This window comes from Anopheles coluzzii, chromosome 3, assembly GCF_943734685.1.
Source record: "Anopheles coluzzii chromosome 3, AcolN3, whole genome shotgun sequence".
NCBI classification, from domain to species: domain Eukaryota; kingdom Metazoa; phylum Arthropoda; class Insecta; order Diptera; family Culicidae; genus Anopheles; species Anopheles coluzzii.
The window spans coordinates 92,685,244-92,707,574 of NC_064671.1; the positions used below are offsets into that span (position 1 = coordinate 92,685,244).

At 50.1% G+C, this 22,331-nt stretch overlaps 4 protein-coding genes across 8 annotated transcripts; all 4 read right to left on the reverse strand.

The window, feature by feature from the left end:
* Window positions 1-138: 138 nt before the first annotated feature.
* On the reverse strand, window positions 139-3,156 carry LOC120954945 (putative polypeptide N-acetylgalactosaminyltransferase 9). The gene is made up of 3 exons (XM_040375309.2): window positions 2,506-3,156; window positions 2,274-2,438; window positions 139-2,213 (listed from the first exon to the last, which is right to left on the reverse strand). The coding sequence occupies exons 1-3, from the start codon at window positions 3,113-3,115 to the stop codon at window positions 1,186-1,188; spliced, it is 1,803 nt and encodes a 600-aa protein (XP_040231243.2). The 5' UTR covers window positions 3,116-3,156; the 3' UTR covers window positions 139-1,185.
* A 309-nt stretch (window positions 3,157-3,465) lies between these two features.
* LOC120954946 (putative polypeptide N-acetylgalactosaminyltransferase 9) lies at window positions 3,466-6,224 on the reverse strand. The gene is made up of 4 exons (XM_040375310.2): window positions 5,722-6,224; window positions 5,082-5,655; window positions 4,443-5,017; window positions 3,466-4,377 (listed from the first exon to the last, which is right to left on the reverse strand). Exons 1-4 carry the CDS (start codon window positions 5,728-5,730, stop codon window positions 3,760-3,762), a joined length of 1,776 nt encoding a protein of 591 aa, XP_040231244.2. The 5' UTR covers window positions 5,731-6,224; the 3' UTR covers window positions 3,466-3,759.
* A 46-nt stretch (window positions 6,225-6,270) lies between these two features.
* Window positions 6,271-8,711, reverse strand: LOC120954947 (putative polypeptide N-acetylgalactosaminyltransferase 9). The gene is made up of 2 exons (XM_040375311.2): window positions 7,369-8,711; window positions 6,271-7,305 (listed from the first exon to the last, which is right to left on the reverse strand). The coding sequence occupies exons 1-2, from the start codon at window positions 8,066-8,068 to the stop codon at window positions 6,272-6,274; spliced, it is 1,734 nt and encodes a 577-aa protein (XP_040231245.2). The 5' UTR covers window positions 8,069-8,711; the 3' UTR covers window position 6,271.
* Window positions 8,712-9,627: 916 nt separating this feature from the next.
* On the reverse strand, window positions 9,628-21,299 carry LOC120954949 (serine-enriched protein). Of its 5 annotated transcripts, none has more exons than XM_040375317.2 (6): window positions 20,845-21,292; window positions 19,556-19,632; window positions 17,696-18,042; window positions 15,490-16,080; window positions 15,317-15,367; window positions 9,628-15,067 (listed from the first exon to the last, which is right to left on the reverse strand). In XM_040375317.2, exons 3-6 carry the CDS (start codon window positions 18,023-18,025, stop codon window positions 12,149-12,151), a joined length of 3,891 nt encoding a protein of 1,296 aa, XP_040231251.2. In that variant the 5' UTR covers window positions 18,026-18,042; window positions 19,556-19,632; window positions 20,845-21,292; the 3' UTR covers window positions 9,628-12,148. The 5 variants fall into 5 exon arrangements, with proteins under 5 accessions (XP_040231251.2, XP_040231247.1, XP_040231248.1 ...); XM_040375313.2 differs by adding an exon at window positions 16,918-16,956 and having other exon boundaries at window positions 15,061-15,367; window positions 20,845-21,294; XM_040375314.2 differs by adding an exon at window positions 16,918-16,956 and having other exon boundaries at window positions 15,061-15,367; window positions 19,556-19,635; window positions 20,845-21,294.
* Between the last annotated feature and the right edge of the window lie 1,032 nt (window positions 21,300-22,331).

Genomic DNA, 22,331 nt, shown 5'->3' on the forward strand with positions numbered 1-22,331 from the left:
CAAGGGTATCTTTTCATTCTCATAGTTGCCCAAGAAGCGGGGCAATGAAACTAGTTTCAACAAGATTTGGTTTCTCATTTAAAAGAGCTTCTTTGAAGGGGTGTCTAACTACGGAAGTTTTGTTTTGACGACAGGAAATAGTGGGCATTATAGTACTTTTTATTAAACGTAATTTAAAACTCCCCTTTTTCATTCAATGCTTATCTCTCATAAGATAGTTGGTGATGCTGTATTCCCTACTCACTCCCACAAGGGTAACTCAAACGTTGGACGAAGCAATTAATTAATTGCCTTCTTAGCGCCTGTTTGATGACGCCAGGACACTCCTCCAGCTGAGCGATGATGTCAACGTTGACACGCTTATCAAGCCTGTGTATCGCACATCGCACGACAGCTGTCAGGTTGATGTTTTACTTCCCTTTTTTTGCACTGATAAATCGCCTGCGCTATTTGCTGGGCACTTTAGCTGCAATCACAGTCGTGCGTTGATAACGATCCTATGTGGTGAGATAATTGATCGTACGCTACCGGATTGCTTCAATGTGCGGGTTTGCGCTGCGTGATAGTAAGGTGTTGCAAATGCATTGGAAAGGTAGGAAACATTTGCAAAAACGCATCCTTATCTTGTTAAAGGAAATGTCGTTTAATTGTTTAGCGTGCGTCATTTGTTTCAGTTTTAAACACGTTATTGTTGTTAAAAGCAAACACATGTCCTTCACAGATAGCAATGTGAAAGTTTCGTTCCATTTTTTTATTGTAGTTTTTTGCGAGCAGAACCAAACACGCCACAACACAATGCCCTATTCTTAAACGAATAATTGTCATAAGCTCCAGCCACGAGTCATGCCCGTTCGTGGAAGCATTGCCTCATCAATAGCACCATTCAACAACGTCCGGGAGACACACAGCCACACATACCAAACACACTGAAACAACCCTCTGAATTGATTGTTCGAGGCAATTATAGTTGACGGTGAAGTAAGCGGACTAGATAACACAAAGGTGGCTAGGTATTCGGGATTTACCTTGACTAATCTACGTGCTAAGTATACACGGCCAGGGTACAGATATTGTATCACCCCGTTGTGATAAGGGGTCTGCTATTGATTAGCCGTATTTGGGGTAGATTGCAGAGGTAGCACCAGCGAACAACGAGTACTGAGATTAACTGCTGCTGGTCACAGCTCAAGCAAACGGCGATACATCCAACTCGATGAACGTTACGGACCACTTTTGAGCGACACTTGTTGGATCACACTTTTGCATCGTAAGCGTAACGTTTGTAGACGTATTTACCGCAAGACATTGGTCGTGCTTGATGCTTTGGAGTTGGGCCGTATCGGTCAGTACACGCCACGCCTGGTTGCCACGTGAGCGATGACAGCCAAACACTCCGAGACTGGCGCCGGTGTAGTCCAAACAGTGCTTGTAGCTGTTGATCTCCTGGTAGTAATTGTGGGCCCAGTACTGTGTTGTCTGCTCACCGTTACACCGTGCCATGCCGAGAAACTCGGAACTATATTCGAGGCAGGTGTCGTTGCCTAGCAGGACGCTCTTTACCTCCCCACGGAAAGCTCCCGATATGAGCGGATTGTGCATCTCGGGGAATGCATTCTCCAGGTAGTAGCGGAATGGCTTACAATTTGCACTCTCCCGGATGGCTTTGCGTGATGCCACTGAACCGAACTCCTCCTCCAGGTAATGAGGAATACCGTAGATGTCGAAAATGACTGCCTTATACTCATCCATCCACACCTCGGCCAGTCGGATCGAGTTTGCACGCACAACGTCCTTCTTTTCGTTGTGAAGATAAGGATGTCCAACCTTCTGGATGTGGCCTACCCGCGAGCAGGGAACCGTCACCATCTTCCCTCCACACATCCAACTCTTCATCGACAGCTCAATGTTCTCGATACCATAGATGTCGAACCCATCGTCGTACCACCCCAGTCGCTCAAAAAACATCCTATTGATCGCGAACAATCCTCCAGCCATGGCAGGCGTATCGAACGGTTCGAGAAGGTTTGCATACTTCTTCTTCATAGACGAGCGGTACCACCAGCCAAAGTTGAGATCCCAATCGTAAGCACCGATGTAGGAGAGGGACTTGTTCGCTATAAGCGCCATACTTTTCTCATCGATCCAATCGATCGATGGGATCGCGATCGTGGTGGAGTTACGCGCCACAACATCTAGCAGTGCCTCCAGCCATCCTGGTGGATAGTATCGGGTGAGTTTAGGTCACTCATTTAGGTCACTCAAACACAACTTACCTTGCGTACACTCGACGTGTGCATCCAGAAAGGTGATAACATCGGCAGTCGTGTTTTTGGCACCGAACATCCTTGCCCTTATTAATCCCAACCGTTCCGGGGCTCGTAGGATGCGCACCTTTGGATATGGTCGGAAATATTCGTCCAGTTGGGTTTTGAGACTTGCTAGCGGATATGAGAGAAGGTTTAGATTGAACTTTATAAAGCATGAAGATATTTAATCCGTCCTCACCTAAGGTAGAACAGTCGTCAACTAGTACTATCTCCTTGACGAGGTGTGCTGGAGATCGATCCAGCACCGAATGTACCGTCCGGAGTACAACCGACCACGCTTCGTTGAAGAACACAATCACAATGGACGTAGCGGGCAGATCCGTTAAAAAGCGTCCCGGTTTGGCACACCAGGGATCACGAATCTCGGGCAACCTACGCCGAACGGACATCAGGTCGGAAAAGTATTGATTGAAGCCTTGCGTTTGGATGCCTTGCTGTGTAAGGGCGGCAACCTGTTCACTGGTAAGGTTCACCGTAACTGGGCGACCCATATCTCCGGGTGGAGTCGGCAACCTGGGATCGAGTCCGATCGTCGTATAGACAAACTCAAACCCATGATTACTGTCCACCGATTTGCTTTGTGAGGTCGATTCTTCTCTAGTGTGATACTGCTCCCGTTCCAGCAAGTTTCTCCTGGGTTTAAGCGAAAGGTTAACATCATACACAAAGTAAAGCACGGTAAGTGCCAGCGTCACTGTCGCGGTCACCAGTGCGACGACACTGCAACACCGCTGGCCACCGTAACCGGCAGCGATACGCACACGTCCAAACGGTACGGCATTCCGCATGCTGTCGGTGCCGAATGTGAACTGAGCGATCGCTCTTTGGCGGCACAGGTTGAATGAATCGTTGTGATAAGTGTGTACTTTGCGCGCGTATTAGACGGCACACAGGCACCGCGGAACGAACTACAAACGAAGCGACACCGATAACCGAGCGCTGGTGATAAGACGCGCTACGGAAAGCTTGGAATGGAACCTGCACCTGTACGTATCGTTGTGTGAGGTCCGGTAGAGATGCTACCTATGAGCTTATGCAATATGGTGTGGGGTTTTGCGATGTTTAAAAATGCTGCGTTGCATATGCAACAGGGTAGTGTTGTTGTTTTCTTTCCGCAGACAAACGCTGCACCAGCTGCTTGTACGTCAATTGCTTTATTGAGGGGTTGCACAATTGTTTACCCAGCTGTTGTTCTGGCTAGAGACGCCTCGGTACTTGTCGGTGCATATTAGTACAGTTGAATACTGAGTAACGTAGTTATCGTGACTTGATGAGATGATCGTGATGTGTGGTAGATCCCTTCATCCGTAACAGATGGTTTCAGTGACATCTTCATCGAACGAAGAAATAGTAAAGCTAATGTCCATTACTCTTCAACAGAACAGAGATCAACAAATGGCCCAAAAACTTCTCAAATAACCTCACTACTCCCCTACACCTTATGTTCTATGGCAGGATAGTGCCACCGTTGAGATTGTTCCGACAAGCTGCACCCATCGATGCGAACCTTCTTCGACGTCATGTCCAGTCCCAGACACTTGCCCTTGTACTTCTTGTGCTCGAACTGAAGCGTGGTAGCATTGTACGTCCACTCCTGATTGCCGTGCGCTTTGTGGCAACCGTACACCAGCAGCATGTTCCCGTCGTAGTCCAGACAGTGATTGTGGGTGCCGATTTCTCCGTACAAGCTGAATATCCACTGCTGCGCTGTATTCCCCTGCGCGCACGGCGTCATACTGACGACATTGTTGGGCTCGGCGTACGTGAGACAGAGGGCGGGTTCCGACCCTATCAAAGCGTCGTTTTCGAAATTTCCCCGTCCGGGACGTTTGGCGAGATCTTCCATTATCTCCGGAAATACGTTCTGCAAGTACCAGTGGAAGTCTTTGCAGTGTAGATCCTTCCGCAGTTGTTTGCGCTCGGAAAGGTCCCCGAAGTTCCCGCGGAACTCTGGTCCTCCGAACATACCGTACAGGACGTCGGCGTATTCATCCATCCACACCTCCGCTACGCGAACCGAATTGACACGCACGACGTCGGTTTTTACATTCTAAAAGGCAATAAAAGGAAGCATTAGAATAATACAGTGCTTTGGAGCTGCCAGAATTTACCAACCTTAAGATACGGATGTCCCGTCTTCTGAATGTGAGCTACTCTGGCGCACGGTACCGTCAGCAATCTGCCACCACACATCCAAGCCTTCAGCGACAGCTCAATGTTCTCGCCCCCGTACACATCCATGCCCTCGTCGTACCAGCCGAGCCACTCGAAAAACTTCCGATGGATCGTGAACAGTCCACCGGCCATCACCGGCGTACTGAACGGTTCCATCTTGTTGTCCGGCTTGTGCACGCGATCCCAGCGGCCACGCCACTCAAAGTCCAGTCCCCAGCCCATCGCACCGTAAAACACGGGCGCCTTGTCACTGACCAGCTTCAGGTTGTTCTCATCGATCCAGTCGATCGTTGGCAGTGCGATGGTGTGCGGATCGCGAACGACCGGGTCCAGCTGCCCCTCGAGCCACCCGTTCATACACTCGCAGTGCGCATCGAGGAAGGTGAGAAAGTCGGACGACGCATTCCGGGCACCGTGCAGCCGGGCTCGAATCAAGCCGAGGCGTTTAGGCACTCGCAAGATGCGTACCAGCGGATAGCTGCTAAAATACTCGTCCAGCTGGGTACGTAGATGAGCTGCACTAGGAAGACGTTTTCATCAGAGGGAATGGGAAAAGAGACGTCGCAGTATGCTTCTTACCAAGATTGGAAAAATCGTCCACCAGAATGATCTCACGGATGAGCGCGTGCGGCGTCCGGTCGAGGATGGAATGAACGGTTCGTACCAGCACCGACCAAGCTTCGTTGAAGAACACGATCACTATGGACGCCTGCGGTAATTCGGGAAGTAGTCGTGGCTCCGCTGTACACCAGGGATCGCGCAGATCGGGCAACCGGCGCCTCACCGGTATCAGATCACTAACGTACTGGTTCAGGCCCTGCTGGTCGTACCCTTGCCTCACCAGCTGATGCACCTCCTCGGTGATGTTGTCGGGCAGCGTCACCGGCTTGCCCATATCACCGGGCAGTGTCTCGATCCACCCATCGTCCGGTACCGGCGTGTAGTGTGCATCGTACTGGACCACTTGATAATCTGGCACGACAAAGCCGACGTCACGCTGCACAGTGCGCCGCTGCTCGGCCTGATGTACTCGCTTAAACTCTTCCAGCGTTTCCAGCCGATCCGACAGCTGATTGTGATAGAGATAAAGCGCTAGAATGCAGCAAAACACAACCACTGCCCAGAAGATATCGCGCTTGGTGGAGAAGTATTTCTAAAAGTAAAAGTAACCGTAATGAGTTTAACATATTCTGCAAAATTCTCTTCAGCAAAGACTTACTCCGTACATGGTGTTGCAGTCGGTCCCCGGGGGACTCCACGGACCGTACTGGGGCAGTTACGCTCCAAAACTAGGCACCCAAGTATGCCCGTTCGGGCACTGCGGCAGCTCGTGCGCACGACGCCCGAAGTGCCTAACATCGTTATCAATCAGTTCAATTTATCAGTGTGTACAAGTGTATATTGTCACGGTTCTGAGCGGTTCCAGCGTACCTGATGCGGTATAATGGTATAAAAGACACAACAACACCCACTGTTTCGATAAGCACACCGGGAGAGATTGTTCCGAGCATGCGAGCGTACGTGCCCGGCAGGGTTGCGTTGCAGGGCGATTGCGTTCGGCAGGGTTGTGCTGATACGAGAACAGTGCGGCAACTGTTTCCCTGCATGGAAGTTGACAATCAAAGTCGGCATAGAGCAAGTGTTTGTAGTATTTTCTTGTGTGTTTGTTTTGTTTTTTTTCGGTGCGAGGTAGTTCTGTTCCTTTTCTTGACACGTTGCAATCCCGCCCAAAACGCAAATCTTTTGGGCACTTCTCGATTGACGTCACATCACAGATTGTTTGGCTTGTAGTTTTGCATCAACCACTTTTGCTTGGGCTGGTTCGGATCGCACACCACCAGCGACAGTTCGAGGTCCCACTGAAGGCACCGGTCATAGGTGAGTTTCTTCAGCAGCTTTGTGTCCGCGTCCCAACTCCACTGCTGATTGCCACCCAAACCGTGGCAGCGGAACATTGCCAGCTCCTTTCCGTCATAATCCAGGCAGTGATCTTCGCGCGTTACCTGACCCTGTTTGGTGAGGTACCAGAGCTGATGCCCCCCGGTACCGTGACAGCCAACAAGCGTCAACTTCATTGGCCAGTCCAGACACAACCGGTAGCCGTTCGGGAGCTCCCCTCCGAACTGTATCACACCCCGTGCTACAGCCTTGCTCGGATCGAACTGTTCCGGAAAGACGTGCTCAAGGTACCACCGGAACGGTCGACATTGGAGTCGCTCGCGTAACTCTTTCCGAGCCGTCACATCTCCAAAGTCACCGCGCTTCTCACGACCTCCGAACGTTTCGTAGTAATAGTCCGCGTACTCATCCATCCAGACCTCCGCCAGCCGGACCGAGTTACGCTTAATAAGGCCAAAGCTGCCGGGGATCTCGAGCAGATAGGGATGGCCGCGCTTCTGAATGTGTGCTACCCGGGAGCATGCCACTATCTGGATCTTTCCACCACACATCCACGCCTTGAAGGAGAGCTCCATGTTTTCGCCGCCGTATATCTTCATATCCTCATCGTACCAGCCGAGTCGCTGAAAGAAGGTGCGATGGATAGTGAACAGTCCGCCGGCCATGATGGGTGTGTCGTACGGTGCTGCCGGATGCACTGGTCCCGTATTGTTTGGAGTGTGCTTTGCTATTCTTTCCTCTCTACTGCGCCACTGGAAGTTCAAGGCCCAATCGAACGACCCGTAGTACTTGACGGAGTTCTGTGCGTTCAGCGCAAGCGTGTCCTCGTGGATCCAATCGATGGCCGGTATGGCGATCATCGTTTCATCGTCCGCAACGTGGGCAATCAGTGCCTCGAGCCAGCCTGCAAAACGGGAAGAGAGCGTCACATTACTGAGAGTTTTGTTGTAATGAATTCCAAACTCACCTTCAATGACCTCACAGTGCGCATCGAGAAAGGTGATGATGTTGGTTGTGGTTGACTTCGCTCCAAGTAGCCGTGCCTTGATCAAACCCAACCGTTCTGAAGAACGCACCAATCGTACCTTCGCGAGCGGCGCAATGTACTCATCCAACTGTCCCTTCAGGTGACTCATTGTCGAACAGTCGTCCACGAGTACAATCTCTTCGATAAGCTCAGTAGGTGTTCGATCCAGCACGGAGTGTACGGTACGCAGCAACACCGACCAGGCCTCATTGTAGAACACGATCACTATGGCCGAGCGGGGCAATGTCCCGGGGCCGACATTACGTCGCCGTCGCTCCTGCTCCTGTCCCCGGCACCACGCGTCACGCACATCCGGAAGCCGTCGGTGCAGCGGGATCAGATCTGACACGTACTGATTGAGACCCTGCTCGTTCCAACCCTTCAGCACCAGCTCCCGAACGTTCGGCGGTAACACATCCGGCAGTTTCACCGGCAGTCCCATATCACCGGGCGATCCATCCGGGTCCGGTGAACCATCGTCGAGTCGGGCAGCATTCAGTATGAGATGGAGCTCCTCTTCCAGCGTTGCCGTATCGTTGGACGGGTCGTCACGTTCCACTATCACTATCCAGTAGGTGAGGCCAATCAGTGAGAGCACGAGCACAAAAAACAAATGTTTCGCTGTAAGCAGCGGAAACATTATGTGCTTTTTTGGAGCGGTATGCGGTTTGGATTTCAACTTTTAGACCCAAAACGGTCTACCGTAATGGTGGTGTGCTCTGGCTAAGCCTAAACTAGACACTGGACTAGATTAGCGTGCCGTTCACTGTGATAAGCGTGTATTGCTACGTGCCACGAACGTAACAAAAGCCCCGACCGAACAGGGGCTCGGTTGAAAGACTTTTAAAAGGTGCTTCAGAACAAGGGCACGTTTCATTCGCCACCGTCGCCGTGCTCTATACTTCGGCTCGAGAATGATGAACGAGCTTTAAACAGCATGAGGTTAACATCCGCATACGACATCACCCGCCCCTAGCCGGTGACATGCCGCGACTGACGCGGGACAGGATGGTGACTTAATACGGTCGCCGCGGGTTGCGGCGGTAATGCAGTTGCGTGCGAAGTTCTACCACTCGACGCGAGCTGATAAGACTCACCCGCTCACACTGCTCCGGTCCGTGAGGTAATGGGAATGTTTTCGATAAAAGCGTTATCTATCGGGCGAGAACGCGTTAGACGAAAGCGACACTAGCGCGTTGCCATTGGTAACTTTGATCGGGTAGCTTCAGTTTTGAGGGCGATCTTTTCGTAGCAACGATAAAGTGGGTAAAAATGTGTTGTGTGCTTGAGGTGTAGTAGTTCGCCTAATGAATAGGCGTCTAGTACAAGGCCGAATGAGGATCAAATCTTATCATGAACGTCCGCTTATAATCATAACATAAGCCTAACGAAAGGATATTAATGACAAATTTAAGAGATGCGATTCAAATTCTTGCATTATTTTATCTTCATATGGTTAGATATCATTCGTTCCATCCGCTCAAGATCTTAGGTTGTTGATAATACGAGACTTCAAATACTCCCAAACCAATGCTTATGGTCGTAAGAAGAACCAAGTCTTTATCTGGAAGACTTCTGTAAGACCTGAAACGTTTGTTTGAGTCGTCATGTCAATGTCGTTAATTACTAGGAAAGGTCTATTGAATGGCCTGCGGTACGATTAGTGTCGTAGAGGTGATATCTAGCTAGCGGGAACTCCACTCACCCCTCCTACCGAAAATAGCCCGGATGTGCTATCAGTATCACTACTTTTGCTACGTCGTCACATTACATCTGCTTGTAAGAACGTAAACGAAAATGAAAAGTTATCATGTCCAGAAGCTATGCCGTATGCGATAAATAGAGTAACAAATACAAGTTGAGTTAAAACATTAAACAGTGCCACAGATAGCTCAAACCACAGAAGCCAAAACATTGTGTCATACTGCAATGCACCTTGACACCTTTACTCATTAAGTATTTGATGGTCTACTGTTATCAATGACTTCCACATTAGCTAAAAACCATTGTACATAAAAGCTGGTAGCAAAACAAACAATTAAGCGATAAGATGTACTTCATAACTAGATCCATTCCAGTATGCCTTAATATTTATCTGTGCTACTGCAAATGACTTTTCCCTGTAATGTGATACTACTCTTTACTCACCGTACAACTCATTACCATTTCTTTCAGTTTACCAAGATAAACTAGCCCCAATTTTCATCATCAATATATATGTATGTATATTTTGCTTGGTTGTGTGTGTGTGTTTTTTTAGTTTGGTTTTGTCAATCAACATACACCGATTAAATGGATGTAGACAAATGGATTTCCTTGACTTTGACTGTCTCACAATACGATTGGGTGGGTAAAAGGTGTGTGAGTGTGTGTGTTAGAAGTTTGATGTGTTGCAGTGGGCGAAGTGTAGCGGGATGAGGTTTCATGAGTAACTGGACCTTGGACCTCTGTAGTGTCTGTGGGTGTCTTGTGATAAGAGTCCATGTGGATTCCCGGCTCGCGTCATCTTTTGGCTTATCGAGAGAGCTGTAGAATGGCTTGCTGCCCTTGGGATTGAGGACATTAAGGAATTAAGGGTCCTAAGAGTGAGTGGATTATTGGCACACAATGAAAGAAGGGAAAGAATGTTGAAGAATTGAGTGGAGATCCTTTGGAAATATCCAGTAACATGCATCTGGGGCACACTGGATCGTGATCGTGCTCTAGTAGATCGGGACATGCTGGAATGCGCTTCTGGTTCACAACATAGACATTATAGATAGTCGACATTCATGAACAAACACTCACACAAAATACACTTATAACAGTTTCAGTGTCGCCGGCATGATCTTTTTTTTCGATCCGTACGAACCCGTCACACCATGTTGTCACATCTGGGAGTTACACCTATTCTAGCGGAGGGATTGCGAAAGGATGCGGGAAAGCGTTACAGCGCGCCAACACAAAGGGAAACACATTCGCGTATACAGTTAAGACGGACCCCTCCAGAGTGTCTCTGTTGTTTGTTTGTTTTTATGTTTGTTTGTTGTGTTGTGTTTGGTGAGTTTGTTGTCACATGGCTGATCGACAGCGTCAGCCCATATAGCCCGGCACAAGTTGTCTGTTGTTGCTACCGTAGTTGTTGCCGGAACTACTAGTATACTCCAGTATATTCTACCCTATCTGTAAACGCTACATCGAAACCAGCTCTTGTGCTCTTCGTTCCGTTTGCCCGAGAAAGAGTGAGTGTGAGTTTGATTTGAGTGCCTAAGAGAAGACGCTTTGATCCCGGAAAGTTTTCAAGTGTGCGTGTTTCTTGTTCTTCTTTCTTCTCTATTCTGTCTGCCAGTTGTACCGAACGTCCGAACCAACCAGTCTGTCCACCGAACCCTTCAGTACTTGCTGGCCCTATACCTGCACTGCCTCTTGTGCTTCTGTCTTCTGAGCGACTGCTCAGTTTCTGTCACGTTTCTCACGTGCAAGGAGCATGTAAAGTAAATGTGTGCTGCAATTTGAGTGCCATCATCAGTCATCAGGCTGTGTGAACCGTGTGTAACCGTGTGTTGTAATCTTCCATCAAAGTGGTGTGTAGATCGATACTAAATAACGAGCCTTCTTCTGCTTCACGCAACACGGGGTAACATTTGATAAAGTTCACGAATTTGAGTGAAAAATGTAACATTTCTACTACTTTTCATATACATCTGAATTTAACGATGCTCGCAGGCGCGAGATCGAGCGTTTGATTTTCGAGGTGTTTTGCACTTTGGAAAACGTGGGTGGGTATCTTGTGAAGGGAGAAGTAAGAAAGGGTGTTTAACACGATTTTGTGCCATCGAAGGTGGAAAAGAAAGTGAGTGAAACAGTACAGGGTACTGAGTACAGGGGTTACTACAACAACTCTGCATGACTCTGCTTTGCTTCCTTTCTATACGATTATCAAGTACACCTGAGGAGGAACGGTAACGGTATAGCTTTTTTTTTTATACTTCACTTACGTCCACTCGTTTCGCCTTTTCTGTTTGTTAATATTATTATTTTGAACACGTTTCGTTTGTAGGAAGTGCATGTGTTGTGGGAAGATGATACTTTCTCCACAAAAACGTCGATACCGGCACCGGCAAGATGGAGAGGTTTTAAAAACGTTCCTGTTATATGCTTAATCTGAACCACGATCAGAACGGTGAGTGAATGAACCACACACGCTTTGCCCCATATATGCTGCGGTGTTATGGAATTTCAAATACGCTTAGTCAAATATTCAAACGGGGGCAAAAACGATCGATTATTGATATGATGAGTGAGTTTGACTGTCAAGACATGCAAAAAACGACGGCTAGAGTGTTATTAAATGTTTGCAAAAATTTCATTTGGCATCCCCAATCATTAGTTTGTCTGGTAATTAGAAACTTTCGAGAAGTTATTACCGAATTACTGAATCTTTACCTCCTGTGTTAATGCAGAAATCATAACAATGTCGCGCTCTGATTGAATGCTTTGAAACGAGTTGAACTAAACTACTGAAACTTGTGCTGCTTAACTATTCGAGCAGTTCCAGCTACTCGAGATTCATACAGTTTTTGCTCGTACTACAACAATAAACACAAACGAAATGCAAACAAAACGAAGCGTTCAACGCCAGAACGCCAATTCCTTCGTTGCGAGGCGAGATCCAACCCGCTTGGTTCTGTGTGATCTCGACGGCGCGCGCGCGTTTCCTTTCTTCTTCTTCTACTGCTTCTTAGAAGCTCTTCCCGATTTCGAGCAGCTTCTTCCGGCGGCTGTCCCGCCGCTTGTGGCGGCTTTCGGCCTTTTCGCGCAGCTGGCGCCGCTCGGCCGACGGGCAGATCGCGTCCGGCGAGCTGTCCACCTTCTTCAGCACGATCCGGAAGGTGAAGGTGTGCTTGGGCGAGGCACTGGCGGCACGGCGCGGCGACGGCGGCTCGAACTCGCTGCCGCTCGACGTGTCCAGGTAGCAGGAGGACAGCCGGCCCGTCACCGAGGCCGCACCGATGCCGCCACCGACGACGCCGCCCGCACTGACCGTCCCGATCGAACCGACCGACGGGCGCGGCTCAAAGATGGCGGCACAGCGCTTGTCGGTGCAGAGGAAGCGGGGCGACTCGTTCGAGGACTTGCGGGGCGGCAGCGGGAAGTGTTGCTTCGGGTCGGACGACGAGTACGGGCTCTTCTGCTGCTGCTGCTGGTGCGTGTGGTAGTGTGGTGGCGGTGGTGGCATCGACTCAAAGATGGAGTCGTAGCTGTCGCGCGAGCTAAAGTTGGACGAGGTTTGGTTCGAGAGGGGCGATTTGGCACGGTGCGGTGCGGAGTAGTGCGTCTTCATGCCGGTGCCGGCGCCCGCCGGTGCACCGGATCGTGGCAGTGAGTCCCGGCAGCGGCCCGGCTCGGAGATTTGCTTGCGCGTCGGTGCCCGCGAGTTGGAGATGAGCGAGAAGGCGGATCGGGGGCTGGCGGAGCGCTGCTGCTGGTGCTGCTGGTGCTGCTGGTAGCTGTCGGCAAGGTCAAAGTGCGTCTCCAGGGAGGATTTGCGACCCTCCGGATAGCCGGAGCGCTGGAACGTTTCCGCATCGACGAGCTCGATCGATGACTTGCGGATGTCGTACGGGGAGAGCGTTTTGTCACCGCGCTGGGAGTTGTCCAGCTCCACCAGCTCGAAGCTCGAGTTTTGATCCTCGTAGCTCGTGGACTGATAGCGCGAGATGTCAAAGCTGGTGTCCATGGAGGAGTGGCGATCGCCGGAAACGCTCGATCCCGGCATTCGGTCGGTCGTGTCAATCATCTCAAAGCTATCACCGCCCGAATCCAACCGACTGTGGTGAGTTCCCTCGGGATCCGTGTCACTCAGGCTGCGCAGGTTCTCCAAGAACGGCGAGCGAGGCGGATCAAAGGAAGCTCTCCTAGAGGGAGGCTCAATCTCGAACGTTGGGCATTGGATGGCGTCCGGTTCGCGAGTCGTTCCCGTGGCACCCGTTTCACCCGCCTCATCAATCGGTTCTTGGCGTGTAAAAAGAGCTTCCAACGATTTCTTGATCTCACTGACAGCTGTCACCCGCAGACGGCCACTGTCTGACCCGTGCCGCTCATCGTCATCACTGCCAGCCGCACTATCCTGCGAGCCGCGCGGACTTTCCTCTTCCCGTATCTGGTCGTGCTTGATGTACGCTTCGCCGACCTTCTCAAAATGGACGCTCTCAAGCACCTCAAACACCGCCTCCGAGGCATTGGGAATTCCGGATGCTCCTGCTGCCCCGTCACTGCTCTCCACATCGCTCACCTCGTCGCCACTGGAGCGCTTGTCCCGCGAGCGTCCATCCGAGGTAACGCTCATACCCTGGGACAGCTTCTTGAGTGACTTGAGCGACATCTTGGAGCCGACGTTCTTCCACTTGAGCGACGACATGATCGGCTCGAACGCAATCTCCGACATCTGCTTGGTGATCGCATTGCGCCCAGCACAGCTGGAAGAGTTCTGAATGCTGGAGAAGGTGCTCTGGCGCAGCAGAGGCGCTCCCGTGGTAGACTCAGTGCGCGTGAATGCCGCCGCAAACTTGCTCGTGCGCGTCGTAACCTTCTTGGAGGGTTTGCGCACGAACGCAAGTATCTCCTTCATGACGCTCGTTTTCTCCTTCTTTTCGGGGGCTGACTGGCCGCCACCGTTCGCTGCGCCCGGTTCTGGTTTCATGGGACTCTTGGGGCTTTTGGGGCTCTTTGGGCTGCGCTGCTGCTGCTGCTGCTGCTGGTTCGTTTCGATAGACTTCTGCACAATCTCGTACGTCTCCGAGGGATTGGAGATGGTGATCGGCGGAATCGTGCCCAGCGTGGTAGGGCTGGTGCGGGCCGAGCGCGATTCCGACCCTACGGGGCCGTACAGGCTGCCGCCGAGCCGGGACCCGAACCCGACCGGACTGCGACTACGCTCTGGAGGTAGATGGATGGTTGGGCTGGTGCGTCGATCCGCCCCGCTCGTCGACTGGTGGCTGCTGAGCGAGTTGGGACTGAACCGATCCTGCTGGCTCTGCAGCAGCTCCGAGTACTCCGACTGCAGGTTGAAGCCGAGCGGGCTGCGACGCCCCGACGGGGACCGTAGCCCACCGGAGGGTGATCGCAGTCCGGACGGGCTGCGCCGGCCCGAGAACGACATGGCCGTGGGCGATCGACGATCGAAGCTGGACGCGTACGCTTGATCGGTGATGAGCAGGTTCGGACTCTTGGGCCGTCCCGAGGGGCTACGGTCGTTCAGCATGCTGATCGGACTGCGCCGTCCCTGGCTCAGGTTAAGCGAAGCGCCGAGACTGCTCTTCCGCCGATGGGACGATCGCAACGTGCCCTGACGCGACAGACACGGACTCTTGGCCGAGCTGATCGAGCTGCGGTGCTGCTCCAGATGCGTCATACTACCGACAGGAGACTTTGGTAGCTGCTGCTGCTGCTGCTGCACCTGTGTACTCGTACCGGTTCCGGTGCTGAGCTGCGCGCTAAAGTTCCACGGCGATACGTGACCACCCTTGGAGCTGCGCTCGGAGGGGCTGCGGCGGGTCCGGAAGCTCTGCGACTTGGCCTTCCGTATCTTGGGCAGCGAGCGCGAGCTGCTCGACCCGCCACTGTTCGGCTGGTGCAGATGCTGGCTGTGGTGATGGTGCTGGCTGTGGTGGCCGTGGTGATGGTGGTGCTGGCCGGGATGGTGGGAGGACGACAACGATCGGCCATGGTGGGAGGACGACTCTGGAGTTGGAGAGGAGGGGCCGTTGAGCCTTTGTTAGTTGCTGTGAGGTGGTCCACTAGCTGGATCACTGCTGCCGCTGGAGCTAAGCGTCGTGTTCGAGCCGTACGGATCGAGCGAGCTCTGCACGGACATCGAGCGCCCGTGCGACTGTCTCGCCCGCCTTACTCGGCTGGAGTTGGGGGAGAGCTTTCCGGGGTCCACACTTGCTGGGTCTGCCTGAAACGGTACGGAAGTTAGCACAGCTGGCGAACGGGGGGGGGGGGGGGGGGGGAAGAATGTGCAGAACAAGCAGAAGGAAACACACTGGGCGGGTGGGGCTTTGGGCCTGTTTGGCTCACCTGGTACGCCAGCGCGTTCATGATGATCGAGTACGGCACCAGCCCGAGCGGATGGACCTCGCGCATCAGCACGTTCGCCGGTATCTTGTGGAACTGGATGTACTCGAGAAAGTTCCCAATCACCTCCTTCAGCGGCGTGTTCTGGTTCGAGTCGCAGTACTTCTTGCTCCACATCAGCGCCGCCTGGAACTTGGTGAACTCGTCGGCCCGCAGCTCTTCCCGCGCCAGTATCAGCCTCACCACGTGCTGCGGCAGTAGCGTGAAGCTGCCCAGATTCAGCACCTCGTTGCCGTGCTCGTCCACAAACTCGAGCACCTTCTGCACCAAGCTCTTGGTGCACTTGTACTGGATGTAGCGCTCAGCGGACGCAAGCAGCGCACACACCGTGTCCACGTTGATGCAGCACTGCACGAAGCCACCGCAGGCCCGGCGCAGCTCCTCCAGCCCGTAGTAGTCGGCGGCATTCATCACGCCGAGCAGGGTGCGGGGCTGCAGCGTCACGCAGCCGGTGTGAATGTACTCGATCAGCTGCCGAAACACGTCCGGCTCGAACTCTTCTATTATAAGCGTCTGGTGCTGCTGACCGGCCGGCTAGTGGCAGCGCGTGCGGTTCGCGTGTGTGTTGCGAGTGAGAGAAAGAGAGAGAGAGAAAGAAAGAGAGATACAGAGAAAAGGACAGTAGATGTAGCGTGCTGTAGTTGGAAACGGAAAGCTTGCACTACTCTAAACACGATCGTAACAATCAGAACAGATGAAAGGGCAGTGGCTCGCACTAGCAGAGAGAACGTTCAGAAAAGGAGATGTAACAACAAAATCAGAGTGTTAGTGTGTGAGAGAGAGGTACGCTTAAAGGTGACAGTATTATAACAGTGGTGTGCAGTGTTTCTTTTGTGTCATTCATTTCGCGGTGCAAGTGAGCAAGTGAGAGAAGAAAACGAAAGTCTGCAAGGAAGTTAGAGTAGTTCAGTGCCACGTAGGGAGTGCTGAGGTTTGGAAAGAGTAGTGACGTGTTTGAAGAAACAGTTGCATTCGTTTGTTTATTGCTACGTTACTAGTCGCAAGCAAGGTCGCACATCGATCAAGCACAGTGAAAGCACATCAGAAGCAGAAGCGTGAGTGTATTGTGACCTCCGGTCAGTGCATTAGTGAAGCTGTTTGGCGCTGCAAAATAATACAAAAAGCATGCAAGCAATAACGCGTGTCTGTGATGATGGTGTCATGGTGTGTACGTACGTACGAGAGCGATAGGGAGAGTGGATAGAGAGTAGAAAGAAGCCGCGCGAGCGAGACAGGAAGCGAAACAGGAAGGCTAAACACAAGAAGCACTAAGACTGTAGCATGCGCTCGAGATTCGATGCTCTCGAACCACTCAGTAAGGTGTTTTTTTTTTGGTTTTTGGCACACTATTTGCACACTAATGTAGTTTACCTCCGCAATAGGCGCTAGTTGCTGGTTGAAGCCGCTTCTCTATTTGGATGTGGTTGGGGGTTGTTGGATGTGTCATGATGGAAGGCGGGCGGGTCGTTTATCGGATGGTTATTTTTGGTTTATTGAACCCCGCCATTAGACCCCAGAAAAAGGGGGTCCCCAGTTGTGGAAGTGGGGGAGAGTAGGACGTGGAGCATTTGTTGGTTGTGTGAGAAGGCGGATAAAAGCGGTTCATTGGTTTGTTTGTGGTTTTTTGGCAATTCAAGCGGGAGCAGATGCACGAATGCGACGGCACACGGGCGATGTAACAGTGTAAATGTTCATTTTTTATAGGTTAGTTTTTGTTTAATTGGCACGCACACACACACATATATAAACGCATGGAACGATGGCATTTGGAGAGAGACAAAATAGACAAACGGTATCGGTTTATTTGTTGATCATTTGTTGATGGTTAAGGTTTGCATCAATGGGACGCTTTATTTACACTACAAAAAAAACTGAGGTCAAAAGTACACTCAACTCAAGACTCAAGGTTTGGCTTTAGGTTTGTAAAATGAATGTGGCAACAAAAATGAAAGCTACCAACAAAATGAAACTATCACTGTTCTGGCCATATGTACAAAAGCATTTGGATCGGCTAGCCAACTCACAACTGTTGCTTACAAACAAACAAAAACTGAGGCAAACTAAAAACGGGGCAACATGTTCCCGACAGCTGCCTAATGAGCTTCCCCGCGAGCATTCCCCACTGCTCAGCAGCCCTCGCAAAACTCACCTGTTGCGCCGCATTCTGCAGGTTCAGCAGCGGCTCGGACGAGCGCTTCAGGAAGAGGCGCAGTTTGTTCTCGCGCGGCGGCGGCTCCTTTTTGCGCTGCGGCGACGGGGCCTGGTAGAGCATCTTCTGGAAGACGCGGGAGCGGGCGGCCAGCACCGCCTTGACCGCGCAGACCGGCTCGCGCGTCTCACCGACCAGGAACGTCACGTCGCAAAGCTCCGGCATCGAGGCGAGAAACTTCATGTCCTCCGCCAGGCCGGACTTGTTCTCGAACGTCGAAAGGTCCGGCTCGGCGTCAGCCATGCCAGAAAGTGGGAGCACTTCAGGCATAGCTGTAATTTCTATTGCTGTTGGAGGGGGGGAGGTAGGAAGATGAGAAGAGAAAGTTGTGGTCATGACAGCTTACGTTACGGGCTACGTAGAGTAAAAACACACACACACACATATGAAAGCTACAAACAAATCGATCGATCATATTTTAGACACTGATGAGTATTAATTTCCTGTTGTACAACATGGTGCTTTCGGTAATTGTGTGCTATTCAACACGTATTGGGCGATTTAGGATAGTTTTGCGATGTACATTGCATAGCTTTAGGCGCTTTTATACTCAATAGCGCTTTTGCGCCTAAATGTATGCAAATTTCGTACCTTTGTTTGCAAAAATATCGTATTTTAAGAAAAAAAGGAGCAAAAAGGAAATCTATTTCTCGTGTTCAACTACTGAACCATGAACGAAAAACGAAAGCTTTATGCCGATGAAAGTAAAGGGTCCCCTCGAAGCGTCCCATGTTTTCCACCTGTTGCGTTCAACCCGTACGGGGTACGGGAAATGGCACACTCCATTTAGCACAGCCAATCTAGCGAAGCAGAAACCCGTACCACTCCCCCTACTCCCCTCCTCCCATTCGCGCTACACTGTACACTTTTATTACATTGTGCAATCGCTTCAATCAATCAATGTGTACTCTCCACGTTGCCCGAGCCAATCAATCATGCCCTGCTCAATCAATCGTCGCTCGGTAACGTTACCCAACAGCACCGACCGACACGGGGCGGCGGGGGGGGGGGTTTCATCCGTTAATTGCGTCCCGGGTGTCCCCCTGTCGAGCGATGGCCGTCTAATCGTTTTTTGCAATTCGTGCTGGAACAAACTCCCGAGCCCTAGCAGCACACACATCCTGATGGTTAATGGAAATATAACGTCAACCGTCTGTCCGGAAGGCAAGCTGAACTTTAAAAGGTTGTACAGTACAGAGCCACACAGAAAAACACACGCAAAACAACGAAGTCTGCTGTGTGGGACAATGTTTTCCGCATTAGCATGGAGTAGCCGGTAGGCAAAAGGGGACACAGGGTACGGGTGGGCCATAGCGCTTGAACGGAAGTGTTCCAATCACTTCCAGATCGTCGTACGCACCATATGGAGGGAGGGAGGGAAAATGGATGCTGTGAAATGCTTTTCTGCTATGACGTAGAAGAGCGTTTTCTGATGAAAATGAAACGCCTAAATGTATGCAATTTATCTTATATAACATTATTTAGTCATTTGCTACAGCAAAGTGTATACATTTAGGCGTTTATTTGCAATAATTAGTTTTGCATAAAATAAACTCTTTTAACTTACATTTTTATACAAAACTGAAAGTAAATTCGATTACATTCTATTCCCTTTCACAAACACAAAAGAACACCTAATTGCCCCGCTTTCCTTTAATTTCGTACGAAAGCGCTTCCAGCATGGCAATGGCTGTACTGCCTACCACCCATACACCCGAACAGAACAGATAACGTACATAGAGCACATACGCACACATAGAAAACATAGAGACAGTGACCAGAGAGAAGAAGCATACGAACCTGTTGCAATCTTTGCAAGCTTTTACTCAAACCGTTCCGACAGGAAAAATGGTTGGTGAGGTGAGGTTGGGTTGGCTCTACTTTGGTGGTGTGCGGCAACGAGCAAAAAACAATAAAACGAGGATGAAAATAGAGAGATAGAGAAAGAGAGAGAGAATGGGTGGAGTGGTGAGAGAAAGAAGTGTATGAATGAAGTACAGGTACTATGTAGGGGGGGGGGGGGGGGGGGGAGAGGCGCACGTGGTGTTCGAGCAGGTTAGAAATGCCAAACAAACGATGGAACGATGGATGGACGGACGGACGGATGCGAAGCGCGGGCATGGTGTGATGGTGGCAATCAATTTGCTGTGCTTGCTTGGAGGTTTGTGTGTGTGGAGATGGGTGGAAGCGAGTGGAAAGCTTTTTGTTTGATTTTTTTCTATCCTCGAAACAGCTTCCTTTGCTGTTGATGTTGGAGGCAATGGAGGTCAAAGGGTAGGAGCTTTTTTTCCATTCCCTTCCAGGAATCGAACATGCAGCAGCTTGTGGGACAGCGGAAAATGGAGGCTTCTTCATGTAAAAATTATTGTGACACACACAGACGCACACGGGAGTACGAAACACACTGGACGCAACAACACACACGCACAAACTCGGAGAAGTCCTTTTCTCCCGTAAAGGAAGGCCTGCTTTGTCGTCACTAACACATCTCCACAAACCACCAACAGACATACACACAGACACACACGCACGCGTGTAGAAGGAAGCAGGATGTGAAAAGCACGCTGGGAAGAAACCTAGAAGCTGTTGCTCCGTTTTTCCTTGTGCCTAGATGGCCCTGGCCGTGTGTGTCCTTCTGTGTTGAGCTTTGCGACTATTTCTGTGCACCTTCGTGTGTGCGCTCGCTCTGATGGATTCATTCACAAACAGGCGAACCCAGTAGATGAGGAACGGGAAAAGTATTTTAAGCTGCCAATTTTTTTAATGGGGCGAAAAAGCGGGGAAGGAAAACTGGGGAAAAAGGGACTGATAACAGCTACTAGGAAAGGTGAAGGTTTTTTTTTTCTCACTCGCTCGAGTTGTCCTTCAAGCTACGGGAGACCTCTTTTGCATCGTTCGAGATCATTTGATTGGAACAAGAATCCTTTTTTTTTGTAATTTTTTCAGCCTTTCTTCCTTCCACCAAGCACAGCACTGAGCCCACTACACCACCATCCGATTGATCCGTTCCCCCAGGTGAGCAACCCTTTTGACACAGTTTAGAATACTTTTGAAAAGAATGAAAAAACACACACACTCCCGTTAGCTACCTTTTAGCAAGAGCACTAGCGAAAAAAACGGAGAAACTAAACAGTGTACAGAAAACTGCCACACGCAAGATTTTCCTCCCGTTTGTTTCCTGAGGTGAGGATGAAGCTGCTACCAGCCACACACACTCACACACACACACACACGCGCGCACACAGGTGCACGCACAAATGCACAGACACTACACAGGAAACAGAAAGACTCTCTACAGCTTGCCCATCCGACTCGGCCGACGGTGTTCAGCAGAATGACGCCACCAGCGCTCTGTCCAGCCAGTCGAGCTTGAACAGAACAGCTTTCCTTTTCTTTCCTCATGGCTGACGATGGAGGCGCCCTGTATTTGATATTACGCTGAGGGTGAGTGCGAGAAAGGAGTAGCTGGAACGCATGCGCTTGATGTGAACGTGTCGTGCTGAAAGTGACAGTTGCCATTGCAATGGTGTGCGTGCCTGTGTGTTTGTGTGGCAAAAAAGCGCTTTTTCAATCTAGTAAACATTGGACATTGGAAGTACTGCTCGAATCGTGCAGCTTCGCACAGTGGTTGTGCTGATTCAATTTATTCCAAAAAAACACAAATTGGACTTACAATCTTCTCTTTAAAGTACATCACTGTGCATAAAAAAAGGTTTTCAAAAATGTAAAAAAATATATAAATCCTTTTAAAAATGTGATGTTGTATTGCAAATAGCATACCTTTAGGCGTCTATTAATGACAAATGACAAGCAAAACAGAAAAACAAAAACAAATTTCTCAACAAATCAGTCAAAGTAGTAAACGATGAAGATTTTTTTTTCCAAATAAATTTTGTTTATTACTTTATTGTTACAGTTTTCTTCCCCCTCTTCTGCAGTTGTTTGTGCCGTTTTGTGTTGTTTTCTCCTCTTTTTTTACCATTTGGCTTTCACTTGTTTGCCCACGCCTTTCACGCCTGTTGCCTAAGCTGTGCAAGCGTTTCACTCGTCTTGTTTTCGATGTACTTTCCGTTGTCTTAAGTAATGATTTACAAAAAGGTTTCATCATGTTCGTGTGTTTCTGTTGGGAATTAGTAATAGTAATTTTTCCCCCCCGGTCACGTAACACTGACACTAGTGAGAAAGCGATAGGTTTTCAGTAGCATCGAGCCGCACAAATGATCGCACCCACAAAGGAGTTGTGATGTGTGTTTAGGACAACCCCAATGCGTTGCCTTCTATAAAAAAACATCTTTTTATGATTGAATATTAGATAAATCGATGTTTTATGCAGTTTCATCATCCTCACCATTCTCGTTGCTGCAGTGGGGTTTGTTTTCGTAAAAGATATGTGTATGTTTTTACTTCTTCTTTTTGTTTGTTTATACGTTGTTGATTACAGGTTTACTTTACTTTTTTTGTTGTTGTGTGTGTATGTTTTATAAGTTTTTTTTCGCATCATACTTGACTATTTACAATGTGGGGAAGGGGTTTCCGTTCATTTTTCGACGCGCTTACTTTCTTCATATTATCGCTG